This window comes from Chelonia mydas, chromosome 2 (genome assembly GCF_015237465.2).
Source record: "Chelonia mydas isolate rCheMyd1 chromosome 2, rCheMyd1.pri.v2, whole genome shotgun sequence".
NCBI lineage: Eukaryota > Metazoa > Chordata > Testudines > Cheloniidae > Chelonia > Chelonia mydas.
Genome location: NC_057850.1, coordinates 35,241,584 through 35,264,999, shown reverse-complemented (window position 1 = coordinate 35,264,999; position 23,416 = coordinate 35,241,584). Strand labels below are relative to the sequence as shown.

The window sequence follows — 23,416 nt, the reverse complement described above, 5'->3', positions numbered from 1 at the left end:
GCTTATGCTCAAATAAGTTGGTTAGTCTCTAAGGTGCCACTAGTACTCCTTTTCTTTTTGCGAATACAGACTAACATGGCTGCTACTCTGAAACCTATCAAGTAAACAAGTAACTTTTTCATATTTTCCTGCCTGGCTCGTGTTAATATTGGGCTTCTAATACATTCTGTCTGGTAACAGAAGCAGAATAACAGTGCATTTGTACTGTTAAAAATTGTTTCATTTAATTGATAATGACACTGTTGGATTGTTAAAATTTAAATAAAATACACTCGAATTTTCATGACAAGTGTTGCACGAGGTAGCAAATTGGTAGTAAATATTGTGACATGTTACTTATATTATTGAAGCTAGATATTGATCATTTGGGCCTAAATCATATACCTGATCCTGCAAAGGAGCTTCCCTCATGGACTCTTTCGCCCACACAGAGTTCTGTTTGCTGGAACTCCTCATGGGTAGATCCCATCGCAAAACTGGGGCTTTATTCCTTTCTCAGGCCAAACTTCCTTCACGACCTCTTAAAGAGAGATTTGGCCAACTGCAAATGTCTTTTTCTAAGATAAGCAAATGGCTGGATATTAAAAATAACCAATGAAAAATATAAGGAGGTCGAGAGAAAGAGAGAGATTATATTTTTCCATGTTCATTTTAACACTTTCTGATAATACTTTTAGTTGAGGTAATAGTCTGGGTTTCAGGGATATGTGAATACAACATAAAACATGTTCAAAGAACTTAACAAAGCTGGACTTTTTAATATGGTTGTTGCAATTTTGTTCACATATTGCCAATACAGGATTTACAGTACCTAGGAAAAGCTGAGCTTTCGTATTCACTTCTTCATATCTTGGTTTATGACATATATGTCTTGCCTATCTAGAAGGATATGTACTCATCCTAACATTTTACCTTTTCAGAATGTAGGTACATAACAGTCCTTATCAAAGCTTTCAGCTGCTCTGGTCTTTTTTTTTGTTTTTTTGTTTAACTCTTTACTGCTTTCATATATGCTCATTGATTAGCACCCATATTGTAAACAAATTCCTATTCAATTAGGACAAATAAATATCAGATGTGTCTTTTACAAATTGATTTATTACAGAAGATTTGCAGAATCTTGGCATTTGTCAGTATGCGATAGGTTACAATATGCCAGCTGTAGTTTAACATGGAATAAAGTTAGAAATGTCATTCTTAGAATAGACAACATTAAATTGGTAACAGATAACATTAAGTTTTGTCTTTAGCATCATTTTCAATGTATTGACTTATGCAGATGTGTTCTAATTTATATAATTTTTTTTGGAATCACAATACTGATTGCAAAACAACTGCCCAGACTTTTCTGGGATTCTTTATATAGTGCCTGCAAATGAATTCTGATTGGGGGTTGAATATATGAGGGAAGTCTCAGGATCAGTATGGATTGCAAGTTAAAGCTAGGCCATAATTTGGCTCTGCTTATGTTTTGGAAGACAAGAATATATTTATGTTGCTGATGTTGGCAGGTCACCAACATTTGTGTAATTTCCACTTCCTTTGAAGATGACTTCCCTCCACCCTGTATCTGGAAATAGACATATAGTACACTGAGTGAAACTCTCCCCAAAATATACTCATGTCTTAAATGGCAGTGCATGGTTCTGAATGCTACATTTTAATGTAAGGTACAAGACACGATTGCTTCATGCACTTGACTTGTATAAATATCCTGTACTGTAAGTCATATATAATTGGTTTACAAGTGAGGGGACTAGAATGTTATCTACTCATTTGAATGCAAGAGAAAATAATTATATATTCTGTTTTTTATTGTCTGGTCTTGTTCTACAGTTTGGGCTGGAGAATATTGCAGTAGCACAATGTTATGATAACACAGATCATTTGCAGAATGTGTTATGTGGATTCTGGAAAATATTGGACTTTTTTGTCCTTTTCCAGTTATTAATCTGTAATTTTGGATATGTGGAACTTTGGTTCAGCATAAATAAGAAAGGAAAAGAAATAATTAAAATACTTTAATAATACAGTTCCGGATGCTGGCAATTTAAAAATGAAATCAGGGTTTGTTATCTTTAAGGTTCATTTAAAGAAAAAAAAAGTTACTTGGTTTTAAGTAGATATTGTTTCAAGAAGCTGAATAATCCATGTCATGAACAAAGTGGTAACTGCTAATTAGCCTACCTTTTACTAACCAAGTCTTTCCTCAGCTTCGCTGCCAGGACTGGCATTGCAGTCAACTGTAACATTTGTTATTTCCTTATCTCTTTCACTAACTCTGTCTTTCTGGTTCTTTTTCTCCAGCAGTAGTTTAATCAGCTCTTTCTTGGCTTTCTTTTTCCTTTTGGTGTCTGTTGTGTTATTTTACCCCCTTTTCTAACTCTGCACTACAAGCCTCTCTCTAAAACAATTTTCAGTCCTTTCCCTCAGTGTCGGTTTTTACCTTCTGAGTACATCCACTCACGCCCATCTCCTTTGTCTATGTCTGTCCATTATATGATGTGATCACAGAAGAAGCAGAATCATCAAGGAGAAGAAACTCAGGTCTGTCTCTTATAGTGCTTATCTCTCTGTTATTTTTTCATTTTACTTGTCCTGTGGATTTTATCATCTTGCTTGTCCTGTACATTTTATCATACCCCGTCTCACATACTTTCCCCTCTTAAACTTAAACACTTTATGATTGTAAAAAATTAATTTTAGATGTTTATCATTTGTGTATAGATAATTATTTTTACCAGTGCATATAAACTATATACTGCACAAAAAATATTAAGTGTTAAAGTAAATGAAATGGTGCCATACACATAAAAAAAAATACCTTATCTTACTCATTTCAAACTACCTATTATAGTTTTTCCAACTCACTGTTTATTCCCCATATCCATTTTCTTTCCATGTTAGCTTTTAAGATCCCTGTCAACTCACATTGCCTACTGGTGAGGTCTGGTTTATCACTACATTCAAAAACTGTTCCAGAAGTTATAGAACCTCAAATATTTTAGCATTCTTTTTTTTTTTCTTGGGGAAGAGGTAGTTTCAAAATTGAAGATTTTCACTGGGTTGCATTTGATGCTCTGAGATCCTGATCTTAGCTTAATCAAATGCACCATGATGATAAACCCAGGGTTGTGAGTTTAATCCTTGAGGGGGATGTTAAGTTGATCTGTGGCAAAAAATGGGGATTGGTCCTGCTTTGAGCAGGGGTTTGGACTAGATGATCTCCTGAGGTCCCTTCCAACCCTGATATTCTGTGATTCTGTGATTGATTTTAGAAGAAAAACTTGTTAGAGTTCAAGCACTGTTCTCCCATACCAGAAAGGGTGTGATAAGAATATAAGGATGTAATGACTAAACATTGGAGAGCTGTTTGGGTAGTGATTAATATCTATGTTGTTCAGTGCTTTTCTCAAGGCTGTGTACTTCTTATTTCTTCTGGAGATTTCATCCTTCATATCATTGCTGCTGTTTTTAGTAGTAGGTGATGAGGGAGGATAACTGCTGAGCAGCCCACCACTCACCCCATTTTTCAGGAGGGGACTGGAGGACAGGAAGCAGAGTTCTTTTACAGGACGTGTAACAGCTGAATGGCCACTTATCCTATAAAAGGAGCAGGGGAGGAGGGAAGTGCACAGAATTAATGGACCAGTGAGGAGAAATAGAAGAACCCATAGTTCATTAGTTGGGAGAGAGGGTAGCAGGAGAACCAAGGACTCAATCATTCGGAGTAGAAAGAGGGAAGCCCAAATTATACTTGTCAAAGGGGGGGAGCAGAGAGACCTGGATTTATTTAAGATGTTCTCTTCTGTTTCTTTAATAACACGTTGGGTCCACTATATGTAATGCAACATATAATGCTAACTTATTTTAATACGAATATGGACATATCTAATTGAGCATACAGTTCAAACCAGGGAATGTTTAAATATGTTAATAATGTCTGTGTAAGGAATGAATGAATAAAACATTTAGGAATGTGCAACCAAAAAACAGCATCTCATATTTTTTGAAAATATTTTAAATAAGTGTACAATAGAGCCACAATGCCTGCTGCAGTATATGTGCCCAGAGAGGTCATAATCCTACAAACAAACCCATTTAAGCAATGGGCTTGAAATGCAGCAAGGGATGTTTAGGTTGGACATTAGGAAAAAATTCCTAACTGTCAGGGTAGTTAAGCACTGGAATAAATTTCCTAGAAAGGTTGTGGAATTTCCATCATTGGATGTTTTTAAGAGCAGGTTAGATAAACACATTAGATAATACTTAGTTCTGTCTTGAGTGCAGAGGACTGGACTAGAAGACCTCTTGAGGTCCCTTCCAGTCCTATGATTCTGTGAAACATGCATGATCGTAGTTTTTCTCAATTACTTATTTATGCCAAGGTAAACACATTAATTTTTGCAGGAACAAGGTCAGGTTCAGTACATGGGCATATATTGTAATTGTATGGTATCTTCTTAATTAACAACACTATTTTCACATACTCAGATGTGGATATACCACCCATAATGCATGAGTAAATGACTTAGCACCTCCATATCTCAACATTCATCAAAGTCAGAGACAAGGTCTGGAAAATTTTATTTTTCAGAAAAGTATGAATGGAAATGATCTAGGGTAGAAATTCTTAGCCAGTTGTAACTATATCTATCACTCCAGCTGTGCAGTATATTGCTGATAATAAAGCTATATTTAAATACTTTTATGAAGGTTGCAAAATTAAGCTCTCAAAACTTAGGAAAAGACAGAATTGAGGTAGGTTATGCAACCTTCATTCTGCCCCATTGTGTGTATGTATTATGATACAGTTTTTATTTACATGATCACATACTACCTTTTCCAAAGGACCCAGCATTATTCAGTGCACAGGATGCACTGAGCTCACTAAATGAATTAGGGCTGTGTGGTGAGTGAGGCAGAAATGTGTAGCAATGTGTCCTATTTACTGTAGAAGGTGTAGGAGGAGTGTAAAGAATAGGGCAGAGAAAGGATGATTTTGTGGTTAAAGCAGGTGAATGCTACTTAGGAGAACTTGATTCTCTCCCTGCCTCTGCCACACACTTTCTAGGTGAGTTACTGGAACCAGATTTTTGCTGTGTGTTCCCCATGTTCTGGGAACCCAACATGAGAAGGGCCTGATTTTCACAAGTGCTGAGCACTCACAATTGCAGCTAAAGTAATTGGCAGCTGTGAAACCTCTGGCCAGAGTTGGGACTCAGGAGACCCCTACGTCTAATCCTGACTCTGATAGTGACTCACTGTGTAGCTTTAAGCAGTTCACTGTGCCGCTCTATCTCATTTCCCCATCTGCAATAGTTACCCAGCTACCTCTCAGGCAGGAGTGTTGTGAAGATTCATTTATTATTCATGTAAAACTGTAAAATGCTAAGTATTTGAAAAATTATGCACCATAATTGGTCAACACATGCAAATTTTGTTCTTATGCTCTTTGTACTCATCTGTGAAATAGTGATGATAATAGTTTTGAATCTCAAAGGAGAGTTGTGAATATAAATTAACATTTGTGAGGCACTCAGATACTTCACTGATGAGTACCATAGAAAACCCCTTAAGGAAATTAATAATTCCGTATTCAGTGCAGAGTTTGGATGATGAGTACTACATTCAGTGTGGGGACACAACTTAATGATGAGAATAAACAAGAAATACTGAACAGTTACCTGAGCACTGTCCATCCTGTGGACTGAATGAGGCAAGGGTCCTGTGGACAAAATAGTATGTGATTATGTAATTAAAGACTGAACCATGATGAATAAGAGATGGAACTTAGGTTGCATGGGCAACCTTACTTCTGGCATTTCATAACTTTTGAGAGCTTGATTTTGCAATTTGAATAACATTCTACTAAATTAGATTCTGTATGTAATTTCCTAGTGTTGTTTGGTTTGTTGGTTTGTTTAAAAAAACAAATTAAGTAATGTGCAGTTGTAATACTTCCTTCAGGGTCATCAAGAGAAAGTGAACCCTAGCCTTTCAACAATACAGCTTAAGCCTCTACTACTTCAATAAAGGAGTAATTGCAATGGCTAGCAGCTAGAGTAGGCTGTTATCCTCTTTGGACCAGCGACTACAGAAGGAAGTATAACATTTTGAAATAGTTAGTATACTGAAGTTGCTCCATTTTTCAGACATCATGGCCAACCATGGAGATTTTACAGGTCCTTTAGAAGAGGCAGTCCATCAAAGTGGATGAGAATTGGATCTTCTGTATTAAGGGATGTAGATTCTATTCCCAACTCTGCCAACAATGATTTTATGTCACATCTCAGAGGTTGGTTGAAACAGGGACAGAACAAGAATAGGAGGAAGGAGGACCTGAGCCGGTTCTCTGCCTCCACAAAATACTCAGAGCTTCCCAAGCCTGAGCATGAGGCTGCACTGATTCCTGCCATCCCTGAAATGGGGAGCAGTATGATCTGCCACTACTGGCACTTTCACTGATGCAAGGATGAACCTTCCAGAGTGTCTGCTACCACTCGTCCCCTACCGCATCCTAATCTCTCTCACACACAATGACTATTTGTTTTGTTTAAAAATATAACATTTAAATAATTCTGAATCATCCAGTCTTGCATATTACAAGCCTCTATAACTGCACACTCCTATTAGTTACCTTTGTCTTTCCTCTCCTACTTCACCCTAATGTTTGTTACACTCCTTTGAGTCCTGTTTTAAATTAGTTTGTAAGCTCTTCTGAGCAAGGATTGTGCCTTCCTACTGTACTTAGGTCAGTCAGAACCTCATTTTTAAGGCCTCCTCCAAAAGATGTATGCAAATTTACCACCTCAATGTATCTAGCTCAGAAGAATATCGAACTGAGTTGACCCTATCATTTTTTGAACCTATGGTTCTAGTGAGTCTTGGTCTTTCCTTCCTAAGGCTTAGATCACCAAGTCATCTCCTTCAGTGGTTTTACTAAGCAGTGATATTTATTTTGCAAATTACAGTCAATTTAAAGTGACGTCATTAATATGTTTTAGGCACTGTGATAGAAATTGGTGTAATTGTTGAGAAATATCCTCAGAGTCTCTTTTTTTAACGTATCAGTCTGAGGCCAAGAGAAAACATGATGGCTAGTTCTCAAATAGAAAACAGTAAAGACATACTCCTCCCTGAGGAACTCCACTGACTTGAAGAGTTTTCATCCGACCCTTCCCCTGTGAGTACTGTGATTGACTCTTCAATCTCCTTTAAATTTCCTTTAAAAATAATAAAGGAGATCTTTTCTGAAAAAAATTATTTTGTTTCTTGTACAGAAACATTTAACTTCTTTCCACAACAGCTACTCCAGTTCTCTGCACTCAGGCTGTGAGTGGGTCAGAGATAGATGATAATAATATAACCCCCCTGAAAAGAATGGCTGCATACAGTGTCTCTCCAGAGGTAAGGGGTCAGATATCTGTAGGTCTTGCAGGTGGCACTGAAGGTGGCTTTTACACATTTGTCTACTTTGGCTGTACAGCCCCTGACTGTAGTACAACAATCATGAAAAAAGCCACCACCAGCAGTTTCTTTGGAACTATGGAGAGCAAGAATAAAGGGCATCAGGACAGACTCATAATGCAAGGTGGAGTATGACTAAGGCTTGCCAGTCTTCTTACCCCAGCATCCTCCTCATTCAGGTAGAATGGACAGTTTAGCGAATATGCTTGTTCCAGCAGTGCTAGAAACTAAACTTGGAGGCTGTCCTTAAAGGCCTCAAATGCAATCTGTATTAGCTGATCCTGTGGAAACAGGTGGTAAACATAGGCTTTTCCTCAGTTACACCACAGGTTGGCCTACTCTTAGGAAGAGTTTTACTTTTGTTAAATATATGCTTTTCATGGGATATGAATAAAAGTAGTGGCAAATACCCAGCCAGTCTCTCTCTTGAATCAGGAGGTAAGGCATACAGTAAAATATTTTTTTCGGAACAAAAAAGAAGTGATAGGGGTTTTTTTGGGGGGGGAGGAAGGGGTAGAAATAGAAGTGGAAACTGAATTAGTTAGAACGCTTTGAAAAATTCAAGGAATCTTAACTCTTTGTTATTGCATGTAAGAGGAGTACAGAGCTGTTGATATGTCCTAGTTTTGCTATTTGAAACCAAACACTTTAAAAAAATGAGACCAAAAAAACTCTTGTAAAATGTTTGTTTTGAGAAGAGTATTATTTTAGTGAGTTTTAACACAAAGTTGCTATTATACGCTTTATAAAGCAAATTACAAGAAGGTTACCTCCTTTTCTACGTTGTATGGAAATCAGTGTGGTAACTTATAGTAGTTTTGGCTAACATTTTATAAAGTAGGTACCTAAAGTTAGATTGCTAAACCCATATTGAGGAATCTCAATTAAATGGAAGTTGTGGGTACTCAGCACCTCAGAAAATCAGCCTCCTACCCTTTTATAAAACAAAAATAGGGACCTAAATATGGATTTAGGGTCTAAGTTGACCACCATTACTATGGTTATACCATTTATTTTAGCCTAAGGATTTAGAAAAAATATGTTATATGATGTAAACAATATATATTTTTTATCTTTTGGGGTTGGAAAAGTGTTTCTTATCACAAAGAAGATTCGGGCATCTGTTGAGGAGGTTGCTTCTATTGGTTGGCCATAATTCATAATGCTGAAGTGCTTCCAGTTTATTTTTATTTTTTAATAATTTTTTACATTTTAATCACTGTCATTTCCTTTGGAATTAAAAGTTTGTATTTTCTGCTTATCAGCATGCTATTGATTAATATGATTCAACAACATTCATAAAGAAAAGTCGCATCCACCTATCTAATGCTGTATGTTTGTATAAGTTTGGGAGGAAAAAAAACATTTGTATTGCAGTAGCTAGTGATAGGAAAGAACCATTGTGGTCATCTAGTCCTCCTGTATAACACAGGCCAGAGAATTTTCCCCCAAATGATTCCTAGGGCACATCTTTCAGAAAACGTCCAATCTTGATTTAACAATTGCCAGTGATTGAGAATCCACCACAACCCTTGGAAAACATGGAGTACTGTGTACTGGCATGAGTTGGGATAGTCATAGTAGGTGTTTTAGTAATATGTGTTTTATTTGCTATTGGTAAATGGTCTGACATTCCCAGAATGTTTTTAATTGATATATTAATATAAAGTCAATCTAAAAAAGAAATAAAACAGAGCATTTCAGGGATTCATTCATATTCACCAAGTACAATATATACACACAGCTCAGACATTTTAACCAGCTTCTTATTCTTTTCTTTGACAGTTGTACTCATTGCTATAGTCTAGATCTACCCATTTATAGAAAATCAAAACTTCATTAATATCAAAGAATGCAATTTTCCAAATACAAGTTTTCTATAACAATATATATTCATCAACTATCAACATTTAAAAAGCAACAAAATAGTTAAAAATTAGTGTCATTTGTTTTTTACTACATGAAAATAAACATATTAGTTTTTTTATTATTTGCACCCATTATGTCTGATATTATCCCTTTGAACAAAAATCACACATAAAAACTCTTTCCATAAAATACAATACTTATTTCAACAGAATTTTCTCTTTCTATTTTTTTTTTTTAACAGAAAACACAGAATGCAAGTCAGGAGCTCTGGGATTCTAGCCCTGTGCACATTTCTCTAAATCATGTTGCCCCTGAATTGAGCACCACTGCCATAATGTTCTATATTAATATCCCTCAACAATTCATATTATTTTTGTTGCAATTTTTGCTGCACTGTGCACATTCATACTAATACATTTTGTCAAAAACACTTGAAATGAAGATTTCATTGAGCTTTAAAATCAGCTATGAATTTAATTAGCATCCTGTCCTCTTCATTCCATCTCCTAAATAGACATATAGAATCTAACTGAAAAAAAAGGCCCCTACAAGATCTGTGGGGAACATATGCAGTGGTTAACTATTATATGCAGGCTTAGGGATCATTGTGATTACAAAGGTCAAATACAGGGGCGATTCTGTTTTGTAGCAAAGTGAGGAATATGGGAATATGGGAAAGAGAAACACAGATATACAGACCTACAGTCTGATCTAGCTGCGGCCCAACACAGATCATTTCAGCAATGTACAGAAATCCACTTATGTGAAGTGTATTGTTTCTTTTCCAGACAAATTGGATAACTTTGGTACAGTTAGAGTTCAATACTTTATTCAGTTCAGCTGGTCACACACAGGATACAATATCAGGATTTCAGTCTATATATCAAGGTTAATTCAAGACACAGCAAAGTAAAAAAGGAAAAATATTGGTTAATATGAAGGATATAGAAAGGAAATAAAAGCCTAATTAAGTAATCATAAATACTGAAATACGCAAGCTTATTTAATTGCTTCTCTTGAAGCATTGCTGTAAATATGTAAGCTGTGCTTATAGGTCATATTTCAAATTAAGGCTCAGCTAGTATTATTTTCTTACCAAATATACACATAGAATAAGTCACTCCATTTTCAAAACACTAAATTAATCTTCAGGGAATTTTCTTGAGCTTATTAAGAATGGGGGTCAGATTACTGGCTAGCATAAACTGGTGTAGTTTACTGAAGTCATTGAGACCGGCCCCTGACCAGACTCACACACTGAAGGGCAGAAAGATAATACAACCAGATGAGATATGAGCCAGAATTTTCAGAAGTGACTAATGATTTGGGGTTCCTCAAATGTAAGGTGTCCAATTTGAGTCAATTTAAAATGGCTGATTGGTTACTGGGTTGGTGTTGAACACTTTCTAAATATCAGGCCCCTTTCAAGCTCCCTTCTTTTTAGCAACCACGTACTCATATAAAGATGTACTGCAGAAAAATCTTGTAATTTAGGCAGTTGGACAAATATGTCCTTTGAAGCATCCCAGCATATCAGGAAAATAAGTTTATCCTACATCATAGCAGAAATAGATTTCCACATTTTTAGATGCTGTTGCAGACTGAACAGAGATTTCTTCTCAATATTTAATCATAATCTGTGCCCCAAATCAAGGGTATTATCATGATGGATGCCGCTTAACTCTCACAAACTTTAGATTGAACCAATAACAATAATTCCTTGTATACAATTATTTTTAGTCAATGAAAAGCATAGCTATACTTTTGAGGACGTAATGTGATAAAGTATTGTATTCCTAGCCATCATATTGGTGAGTCCGAGTAGTGTAAAAGAAAACATAGAGAAAACTCAAAAGGTTTAGCAATTTGTTTAATTAAGAAGATGAAATGAGTTTGCCGGGGCAACATACCATAACATAAGGCAAGAGAATACAAATAAAGTTAACTGCAAATAATAAAGTACTTGCAAGAGCAAAAATAGTCTGTTTCTAAATATCTAATTACCATTACTCACTACCAGATGATGTTGCATGCAGTGTTGTAGCTGTGCCAGTCCCAGGATATTAGAGAGACAAGGTGAGTGAGGTAATATCTTTTATTGGACCTACTTCTAAAAGGAACTCTGTGTAGCTTGAAAGCTTGTCTCTCCCACAAACAGAAGTTGGTCCAATAAAAAATATTACCTTACCCACCTGTCTCTCTAATACCATTCATGCTGTAGGTTATATGAAGACCTCTTTATATGAGAGCACAAGGCTGCATAGGAGGTGTAAAGAACATCCCACCAAGCCTGCATATATACACAGGAACCAAGCATATTAATATGCCTTACAGTATACTGACTTCCCCAAGTGAGCAGAGAGGGGGTAGAATGATGGCTTACCATGTTACCCTCCACATTGACCAGCAGAGCTGGTTCCCCACAGGAAGGTGAATGAAAGCTCTACTACATCAAAGGATGATGCACTATCCATGCTTTCTCTGCATTCCAAGAGTCTATATTTGTATGATGCACATATACCCTGACCCTGCTGTGAGTTGTTCTTTAGGCACAATTTGGCCCTTTCCTTTGGTAGCTAACTACAAATTGTAGATGAAGTCAGATTTTGATATTTATTTAAGATTTATCTTTTGTATTATTCCACTAGGACAGAGGTGGTCTGTGCACTATAAATAATAATAATGTGGAAAAGATCCCCTAATAAGTGGCAATTCTGAAATAAAAGGTTTAATAATTTGAATAATACAATGTATTTTGGATTTGTGACTTGCAGGAGTTTTTTGTTCCATCAACATTTCAGTCATTTTTGTTTGGTTGGTTTTGGTTTTGTTTTGTTTTTAATTAATCTTATTTTGGCTTATGATGAGAAAGAGAGAGACTGAGTTGAAGAATAAATATACTTATAATTCTAATTAAAAGTAAATTTCCTTTTGACATTGAATGCTTATACATTAATTGGCAAACTTAGATTTCAAAGTATAGTGTATGTGCTGGCAAACTTTTTGGATAGGGATTCAGTTAATTTTCATTTCCTGTTTCCAGAGAAACACATAGGTCTATATACAGCCCTTGATCTGCATTCAAAATGTCTGTTGACATCAGTCAGTAGAAATTATGTGCAAAAACAGGGCTGTGTATTGCCTTTATTATCTTTTGTTTTATTTTTCATCATACCCCAGCTTGAAGACAAAACTACAGTAGCATTGTTGTTAAATCTGGTGACCTGTGGGAGCTACAAGAATTGGTTATCTAAAAAAAGATTTAAAGTAGTTACTGGGGAAAAAATTGAGACATTTAATATTCCTGCTTGAATCACTTGACTGAATCCTGTATTTGCTTCTTAAATCATATAGCACAAGTATGTTTTTGGCTTTTCTTTATATGACGCACTATTCATGAGAACCATAGGCTAACTGTGTTTGACACCTGCCTTGCTGTCTTTTGTATGGACTGTGTTAATGAGACTGAAAGTGCATAAACACCCATGACAGGTTTCAGAGTAGCAGTCATGTTAGTCTGTATCCACGAAAAGAACAGGAGTACTTGTGGCACCTTTGAGACTAACAAATTTATTTGAGCATAAGCTTTCGTGGGCTACAGCCCACTTCATCGGATGCATAGAATGGAACATATAGTAAGAAGATATATATATATATATATATATATATACATACAGAGAACATGAAAAGGTGGAGTAAGAGGCTAATTAATTAAGATGAGCTATTATCAGCAGGAGAAAAAAACTTTTGTAGTGATAATCAAGATGGCCCATTTAGACAGTTGACAAGAGGGCGTGAGGATACTTAACATGGGGAAATAGATTCAATCTGTGTAATGACCCAGCCACTCCCAGTCTCTATTCAAACCCAAGTTAATGGTGTCTAGTTTGCATATTAATTTAAGCTCAGCAGTTTCTCACTGGAGTCTGTTTTTGAAGATTTTCTGTTGCAAAATTGCCACCTTTAAATCTGTTACTGAGTGGCCAGAGAGGTTGAAGTGTTCTCCTACACGTTTTTGAATGTTATGATTCCTGATGTCAGATTTGTGTCCATTTATTCTTCTGTGTAGAGACTGTCTGGTTTGGCCAATATATGTGGCAGAGGAGCATTATTGGCACATGATGGCATATATCACGTTGGTAGATGTGCAGGTGAACGAGCCCCTGATGGCGTGGCTAATGTGATTAGGTCCTATGATGGTGTCACTTGAATAAATATGTGGACAGAGTTGGCATCGGGCTTTGTTGCAAGGATAGGTTCCTGGGTTAGTGTTTTTGTTGTGTGGTGTGTGGTTGCTGGAGAGTATTTGCTTCAGGTTGGGGGGCTGTCTGTAAGCAAGGACTGGTCTGTCTCCCAAGATCTGTGAGAGTGAGGGATCCCATGGGTTCCCTCCAGTAAATCTCTAATAAGGGTGCAAAAATGTACATGCTAGTATGCAGTGAATAACCTTCGGAATGTAGAACACTTTACTTGGTTGGTTAACAAAAGTCATGAATTTAAATGAATTTGATGGATTTTACTCCTTTAATGCATGATTCCTATTACTTTTATTATTATTTTCTGCATTCTTTCTCTCCTTTTGTTTTTGGTTTACACATTGCTTTCATTTGTTTATAGAAGAAAAGAAAGCAGATCCAGAGAATGGGAATGCAGGTAGGGCAGCTTATTAAAAATCTCTCATCCTTAGACGATGTGCAACTACAATATTTAGCCAGAACGTGTATTATACAGCTGGTATACAGTGTTGTATTCCCTCTGATTAATACAAAATCAGGAGTAGAAAACATAACCACCACCCCCCAGCGTGTTCTCAGGACTGCTCTAAATTGCGGCCATGTTCCAGCACCTCCAAGCAGCCATTCTGCAGCCTGGCATGCTGAATTTTAGCAGCACTACAGCCACGCCTGCTTCCCCATGACACATGTTCTCTGCCAGGGTTGGGAAGGAGGTACACAGTGCCAGCTATTTTGGCTCTTCACCAACCATGTTGGATCTGTTACGTATAGAATATTATCTATTAATAAAATTCTGAGACGAGGTTCAAAGCATAAGAAAATTGTTGGAGCTATCAACTCCGTCTGTTTGGGACCTTAGCCTATAATAGCTTACATGGAGCTGATTCATGCCCAATGCTGCAGGCTATGTTCAGAAGTAACAGCTCAGATGATAGATGCTTCTCTCCCTACACAAAACTTTCTACACCTGTAGATCTTGACACTCTAGCCACACCTTTTCTCTACTGTATTCCCACACATTGGGTCACTGGTGAACTTAGCCTATAGCTCTCAGTGACCCCTGCAGAGCTTTTATACGTGTCAGTTCTATGCACAACGGAATCACACCTGATCTGCTGCATCATGAACTTCCCACCACCCCCAGGATTTCCCCTTTGTGCATCCAATTTATTTGTTGAAGATGTTTTAATATGAGATAAAAATATATTATAAGAAGTCAGATTTTGATTAATGCAATCTTATAACAGTCCTGAAGAACCTACATTTTGTGAATTTTGGTTAATTTTTTTCTCCATGTTACCGGTCTGAATTTTTTAAAATATATTTCTTCTTATTGAGAGCACAGTGAGCCAACTTTGGCTTTTTGTTTTTGACATATGGGCGATTCAGCCATCCTGAATTCCCCTCCTGTTCCCAACCAGGATATGTATCAAAATGGCTGTCAGTTCTCACCATCTTCCCTCTAGCTGTGATTCAGAAATAGGCGGCAGTGTAAAGTTGTAGAGTTTTCATTGATTTACTAGTAGGGTTGAAGATTTCTTGGAAGAAGGAATTCAAAAATTCAATAATAATGCTAAAACTTAAGGGAGGATCTATAAACAATGTAGGTCTCCAGAGTTCTCTCTGCAATAAACAGAAAGTATCCCAGCATAATTAAATCAACTGAGTCTATAAATTGGGCTAAATATGAATATAACAAAAAACAAAAACCTTTAACATATGTTTATATTAATAATCTTACTTATTCAGGTAAATTAGGAGTGACATTCACCCTGGAGATTCAGTAGAGGGTGCTATATATGGACATGTCTACACTAGAAATACTTCAGCAACAGAGGTGCAGCTGCACTACTGCAGTATAGACATGTACTGCAGCAACAGAAGAGATTCTTCTGCCACTGTAATAAAGGGCTTTAGTGAAGTATTGCGCCTTGAGCAGGGTCTCTGCATGTGGCTGATATTTGCTATAGGTGCAAGACCTGTATCACAGTAGAGGGGGTAGAACTGGAGCTATGCAAAGTATCAGCTTTCACTTTGCCACATGTATAAAAACAGATATTCTCACAACTATTTGTGAGATTTTCCATATACAAGAGTTAATATTTCTCCATTTCTTACAATTTCCTCAGCTTTTCATGACAAAAATGACAGAATATGAACTTTTCCAAGTTTAACAGAAATGATTATTTCATACCAGGGCAAAACCAAAATGCTTATATTTTACCCTTCATCCCTTTCTCTTTTCATTAAAAACACCAAAAGTATGGATTAATCTTCAAAATATTCTGTTTTCATGGAAATCTATTTTTTTTAACTATGGGTTGGAGTATTTTCATTCATCTTTAGTGCACTGTTGTGTTATTTCTGTCATTGAAAAGAAGAAAAATATTCCAAGTAAGGATTCATTTAGCTGTGCTTTTTAGAAGCTATCGAGAAATTCAACTATCTTTCAATCTATTAATCAAAGCACTTGCATCTCCCTTTTCAGAGTAGGAAATAAAATAATTATTGAAAAATAAAGTTAATCGCTATCAAAAGCACTTTAATTAAATAGAAAATTACCAAAGAATCAGTGTGGTCCCTTGATGCTTGCCAACTATTGGTTCAAGTTTATACAGTAGCTGATTTAAACGTGGGATACATTAGATTTATCTTCTTTTAGGGTTTTTCACTGTATGCTTTATTTATTAGCTGCCTCTATCCCTGTAACAGCATTTTCTTCTTGTTCATTCATTTCCCCCATTGATTTTCATTCCAGTTAGTATTTGGGATGTACTGTTTTCGTTTAGGTTATTTTAGGGTTTTTTAAGGAAAAGCAGAGACCATAAGGGCATGCTGCTGATAGTGCATCACATTTATTTTTTCTTTTCCACACCCATCCTCACCCACAATTTCCTGTTAGAGTTGCAGGTTTTGCGGGTACCAAGTAGTGCCATCAATAGAACTATCGCTAGAAGATATTCAAAGCATAGTTCAGAGGGCCTGCACATGGACCTGTTTTACCACTTAGATTTCTCCTTAAGACCCATGTTTAGGGTTTGTGTGTGACTTCAGTGGTACCGGGGAAATAAAGTTAAGCTCCCCCCCAATCCTATATTTAGGTGCCTAAATAAATGGACAGATTTTCAACAATGCTGAATACACAGCAGCTTCCATTCAGAAATGAAATTTTCCTTTGCAAATCTTCATCTTCCTCAGAAAAATGTATAGTATGCGAAATATGTCAGTCAAAATTAATGTGACTTAGCCACAATACTGTATGAAAAGTAATGCTATTAGTTACATTGCTTAGGCTAGAAACTTTGGGCCTGATTCTCCACTCCCTTGTTTTTGTTTACACTGGTATAACTCAATTGACTGTAATGGAGTTATTCCTGATTTACATCAGAATAAGTGGGAGAAGAATCAGACCATTTATGTACCCAGTAAATATCTATATTTTGCTTGATTGGAGAGATGCCCTTTTTGCTTGGACATTTGCCTACCATTTTGTTTGGGGGCTGCTACCTTCCACCTCCAGTGTTCTCTCTCACACATTTGTTTTGGTACTTTCTTTTGGCACTTTTAGTACTTTCAGCCACTGCAGGTTGGCTGAAAAGGGCTGCTGCCTGAGTGACATAGCAAGCGTCCTTTTCCCATACTGAGGCTAACTATGTGCTTAGTCTCCTGTGGTCCAGGAAGAATGAATCCTGAAATCACTCTTGAGGCTGAATGTCATTGTAGAGTGATACAGAAACACCACTGGGCGGCTTGTTAGCATTCCTTTCCAAAATTATTTTTAAAAAATTGTTATGAATATATTAAATTATGGTAAATCAAAGCTATGCCAACCAATCAGATTATTTCCAGTGATCCTTATTTACTGATAGAAATTAAAATCAGTCATTTCATATAAAAGAGCTAAAATCACCATAATAGAACATATCACAAGATCAATATCTCCTTTGGAAATAAACATGTTGCCTTTGCATTACTCTTTATTTTCTTTAAATAAAAGTCTTGATTTCTTCTATAGCAGCAATAAATTATTCAGTGAAACATTCTATTCCATTTACATTCTCTCCTCATTTGAAAGTTTTCTTCATATTAACTGTGGAGAATAAAATATTTGTCAAGGTACAGTTAAAATACTTAATTCTTTACTACTATTTCTTGCAATTATGGCTTTTCTCCCAATTTTTCCACAAAAGGATAATTTTGACATGTTTTTAATTTACCTGGAAACACAGATACAGTAATTTAAGCAAAAGTCAGATTATATCCCTTCTGTAAGAAATTGTATGAGCACCACTTTAAACTCAGGATTCAAAATTAATTGATTATTTATTTATTTCTTCTATTTAACAGGTGGTATGGATGTAGAAGAAAGAAATCGTCAAATGAAAATAAGCAAGTACAAACAGGCAGCAGGATCAGACTCCAGGCTGGAGCAAGATTATCATTCTAAGGCAAGGGAGTTTTGTTTTGAAAAGCAGCAAAATATGCTAATCTGAAACATTTGATATTCTTTTAGGGTGATGTAGACAAGTGAACCTTGCATGGGGTTCTTGCATGTCTGTTGCAAAGTAATTAAAATAAGTGCAGCAACCATACAAACCCTTATAATATAGAACATTCTTGATTACTAAAGTTTAAGATATAGGAGTTAATTGATTAAATGTAGTGTTCATCTGCTTCAAAAAGTGAGAAATGACCATTTAGTTGTCTAGTGGAATGAGCAATTAAGACCCAAGTTTAGAAAAGATAAAGAGGGAGCAATAGACTCAGGGCTTGTCTACACTTACCAGGGGATCAACGAGCAGAGATTGATGCCTCAACGGTCAATTTAACAGGTCTAGTGAAGACCTGCTAAATCGGCCGCAGATCACTCTCCTGTCGACTCCTGTACTCCACCGGATCAGGAAGAGTAGGGGGAGTCGAAGGGAGAGCATCGCATAGTGTGGACCCCACGGTAAGTAGATCCATGCTATTCATGTAACTCAAATTGCGTAGCTTAGATTGAATTTCTCCTGAGGTGTAGATAAGGCCTCAGGAAGTACCTAGAGTCCTAATTCAGAATGAGATCCACTAAAACCTGTGCCTGAATTCCATGCAATGGAGCAAATAGTCATATAGACCTCCAAACTTTTTTTGTTATTGTTTTCTTGGCCTTCTAAAGACTTCTGCAGCACAGACATAATCGTTTTTATTTATTCTGTTAGTGAAAGTTTAGCCTTTGGATAGATAACCTTACCAGTCAAATCAGTACACAAGATTCCAACGTAATTGTGGCAATTTGCAAGTAATCAGGTTGGCCATGTAGCAATGCAGTTCTAAATTTATGATCCAAATTTCCTGTTATCTGGAACTGGGTCATGTCATCTATTATATGTTAATTGAATTGAAAATATCTTGATTATTTTAAAATTCCATTATACAAAATAATTAAGTGACCTCTCTGAGACCTGATAAATCAATTTGAGACTGTAAATGGTAAACATAAGACTTCTTAGCTATAAAATCTTGCTGAGGAGAAAAACTCTGTTGCAGACATTGTATGTTAATTGTGCCGTTCATTACTCAAAGTAATGGGGAAGATAAGGTAAAACTAGGTTATCTAATATATGAAAATAAAGAAGCCATTAATTGTATTAAGTGCTATTAGTTTTGTAGAGAATTCTGGTTAATTTAGTGAATTGCTTTCTAAAAACATAATTCCTCATAGTAAAAAATGTACATGATATTGTGGGAGTATTACATGAAAGCCTCGTGAGAAGTCCTAGACAAAATGGAAGAGTCTATTACTGAAAAGATTTAGAATTCATTGGAACAAATGGGCAAACTATATAGTTATGCTCTGAACATTTAGACCAGTAGATGTATTGTATGACTTAAGGATGTGTTCACTCATAGTACTTAATGTAATGTAATAACATGTATAAGGGGGTTTGGGTTAGGAAATGTTTTCATGTTTATTTTATATGGAAACATCACTCTTACGTTTATCAGTTATATCCTTTCTTGAAGGGCATTATCTTTTCTTGTACAGGAATGGTCTTGGTGCTGTGACCAGACTTCCCCATAAATAGCTGCTATGATTCTATGTACCATGTAAGGATGGTGAATATATAAATAGATCTGCAGTTATGCAGCCAATTCAGTTGCTCCCTCACTGTTTGATTCTGTCCCCTTGATTCTGTGTAGTTCCTGACTCCATAAGACAGCATTGGGACTACACATGCAGAAAGGTGCATCTTTAGGCCCTCAAAAGTGTTTTTCAAAGGAAACCACATAGAACACAGTAGCTCCAAAGAAACACTTCTTCCCCTTGACCCCACCATCTCATCATTTCTGCTGTCTCCCCCTGTATATGAGTTTATCTTCATCATTATCCTCCTGCGTTGAGGATGGGAAGTCTGATATCGGATCGATTTTTGAAAATAATCACTTCTTAATTATGCAGACTATCTCAAGAAGTATGCTTTCAGATTTATTTCCCTGCCAGGATCCACTTTACCTTTGGAAAGGTAATGATTTGCCTTACCAGTTAGCCCAGGAAGACAGGCAATGGCCCATTCACAAGCATCACTGAGTGTGCATCAATAGAATCTCATAGAATCCCTAAGATCTTATAAAGTCATACCCAGAGAGTTCAGTCTTCACTTTCTCACCATTTCCCTGTTGGTTCCATTTTTCTTAGTTAAATATTAATATTACATAGAGTTAGGAAAATAAAAAAATACATATGATATACCTGTTTTTTGCCAAGTATCTTTTATATTGATGAACTGATCTGGGTATGTCAGATACTAACTGAAAACTCCTAGTCTATATCTATTGCAAGTGGCTTTGATTTTCTAAATTTGTCAACTAGCATAAGGTCAAGTTTGCTGTTTTCTGGGAAGACAATTTGTTTACTGCAGCCCTTCACCTGAGAACAAGTTTCTTTAACTAAGCTGTAGATGGCATGCAAGTGGAGTTTAGCAGGTGGAATTTTCTGTTGTATCTCCATTCTATTTTTAATTTTGGTGGAAATAAACATAATTACTATTTGCTGGGGGGAAATAACCCTCCTATTATGATTGCTAAGGAAGTGGAAAGGTGTACCAACAACAACAGGACTAGCCATATTGGATTAGACGAATGGTCTATCTAGTATTGTTCCATCGCTGCCAGCTGCCAGTAACAGATGCTTCAGAGGAAGCTACAACCCCTCTGCCCCAAATAGATAATTATGCAATAATAAGTCTGTGGAAGAAGATTTTTCCTAACCTCAGGGCTTTTAGCTGTTGGCTGAAGTATGAAGTTGACTTTTCTTTATAAATTTTTCTTTTAGCTGGTGTGAGTGCAGATGATCTATCTATCTATCTATCTATCTATCTATCTATCTATCTATCTATCTATCTATCTATCTATCTATCTTTTTTTCCAGTGTTGTTGCAGCCCTAAAGTCAAGGGTCACCTCTGGTATGCTTGTCAGCAGGCATGTAGGATCTTTTATTATTTTATATGCTCTTTCTTTAACACTTTTTCCTTAAGAATAAATGTGCTTGCTCAGAAGGAGCTGTGTGGTAACTTGTAACTGCTGGCAATACATTGGTCATAGCCCTGAGAAAGAAAGCAAACCGCAGGAGCTGACTTTTTAGGGAGACCAGCTGGCTGGGGATGTCACAGTAAGATAGGGAGCTATGCAGACTTCAAATCCCCAGGGAAGAAGGGAGTGAGACGTGGGGCTCTGCCCAGGAGAAGTGATGGCTGGGAGCTGGAAACCTTTAAGTGGTTGCACTGGAGGGACCATGGAGGAGGAAATATAAGTGTAGTTACCCTGAAACTGTGACACTTACTACCACAGGACAGTATTGAAGTAAAATGCTTAGTAGAATTCAAAAAAGGATTAGACGTATGAGTAACCATGCTCTGTACTGCCTCTGGTCCCCTGGTCAGGGTAGTCAGAGAGATTATTTCCCTGGCCTGTGCTACAAGACTCAGAGAATTTCCCTTCAAGTCTTTAGGTCTCCTTACTCCCCTGGAGTAGGATGCTGTCTGTCACACACACACCACATACACACCCTCCTCAGATACTGGTTTGCATACACTGGGGAGGTAACTTGATTTCTCTTGGATACTGTCAGAGGGGATACACCTCCCACTCCTTCCTGTGAGCTACTCTATTTGCATTTTGGCTAACACAGTCTCTTGTAGATCTGGAGCTAACTGAGAAGGTCTGATTCACCCCTTCTGCTTTTAAAGCCATAAAATCATTCCTCAAAAGCAAATACTATGGAATATCTGACAATACACCTACAACCAGCAGCCCTGACTGTTCTTGGATCTAATGAAATCTGTGCTGTAGGTAGAGCAAACACTTTTACACTAGCAACTTTAACCTGGATTTCACATGCTGGGAGTATTTGATGGGGTTTAATGGCATGGAGCTTAACTATAGTCTTAGCAGTCCCAGTATCTCTCCATCAAATGAATGTCTCCCCACTGACTACCACCTTCTACTCCCACTGCCAATCTGATGGATCTGCACCCAGGTGGTGGGTGGTGGTTTGGGATCTGAGTGGCTCAGTAAGAACTTTGGTATTGTGGAACAGCACCACAGTTCCACACAAGTGTTCCAACAGTTATCTTCCAAGATAACAGCCAGTGGCTATACAAAGCTCTACAGATCTCTACAATGCTTACGTGGTTTATGGTATTCCTAGGTCCAGTATACTCTATCACAAGGACTTGTTACCTAGAAAGAGGACTATAGTGTTTTGAATCAGTAGAAGAGAAGGTAAATGGAGAAGAGGGAAAGGTCAAGATGGGGCCATTGAGGCATTCTATAACAAAAGAGAAGTTTAATCCTTTGTTATTATTGAGAAAGAAGAGGCTGGATTCAAAATAGGAAGAAAGAAAAGAGGAAAAATTCTTCATGTTCATGGAACTCAAATTCTTAGTATAGAGAACAATCTTTTATTAGATTGATGATATAACTGATGTATATATTTTAACAAAAACCCTCTATATATTGAATTTTGTATGACACTGTAATTCCGTTTAATCTGTAATGACAATCCAAGTCTCACAATTGCTAAATATTGAGTGCAAAATACATGTATAACCAGGAATGCGCTGTATTTGATTTGAGAGAAAGGTAGTAAAAAAGCTAAGGCCATATTTACTTTGTGATCCCATTAGAATTTATAAGGTAACTGGGTCAAGCCAAATTAAACTGTGGACAAAAGACTTCTTTGGAATACCTAGGCTTCAGTATGACACTTCCCTTTGAGTGAACATTCAATGAGGAACAGAGTTAGTGAGTGTTCTCTACTACATTACTGGTTCTCTTTAGCTGCCAATCTGGCCACAATTAGTTCTTTCATCCCACTCTCTGGAAATGTCGTTCTTATCTATTTTTTGTGCACTCCTTGAGATATTTGCTTCAGTGATGCTTTTGTCTGTGCTGCCCTTCTGATTTGTACCATTATAATCTATTAAAACATTTGATTAAATGCTGTACCAGAGAAGAGTTTGTCACCTCTCTTTGTTGTTCAATATTTTGCATATCTTGCAAATGGCAGCCATAAGAACCACAGAAACTACTATTAGAGTATTGAAAACATTCTTTGCCTTTAAGCCCTCAGAGCTGGAGGGGAGAAGGAACACTCAATCAAAGGAGTAGTTTAAGACTCTTGCTCCCATCACCACATACCATACCAAAAGTTGGTGATTTGTGGCCTGTGTTCCAGAGACTGGTAGCACCTTCTGCAGATGTGTGGGCTCAATCCTCCAGGCTGTCAGGAATTCTGGAGCAGATCTTCAGCTGGTCTTCCATGGAGCAATGAAAATTTACATGAGCCGAGATTCTTCCT

At 36.9% G+C, this 23,416-nt stretch overlaps 1 protein-coding gene across 36 annotated transcripts in view; it reads left to right on the top strand.

The window, feature by feature from the left end:
• Positions 1-23,416, top strand: part of RIMS2 (regulating synaptic membrane exocytosis 2) — a 728,605-nt gene that overhangs the window by 581,095 nt on the left and 124,094 nt on the right. For 19 of the 36 annotated variants that reach the window (XM_043539203.1, XM_043539200.1, XM_043539204.1 and 16 more), the window contains 2 exons: positions 13,957-13,992; positions 17,922-18,022. In XM_043539203.1, the coding sequence (XP_043395138.1) occupies positions 13,957-13,992; positions 17,922-18,022 (137 nt within the window). Of the gene's footprint in view, positions 1-2,514; positions 2,548-13,956; positions 13,993-17,921; positions 18,023-23,416 lie in introns of all 36 variants that reach the window. The other 17 variants (XM_043539198.1, XM_043539224.1, XM_043539202.1 and 14 more) reach the window with 2 other exon arrangements.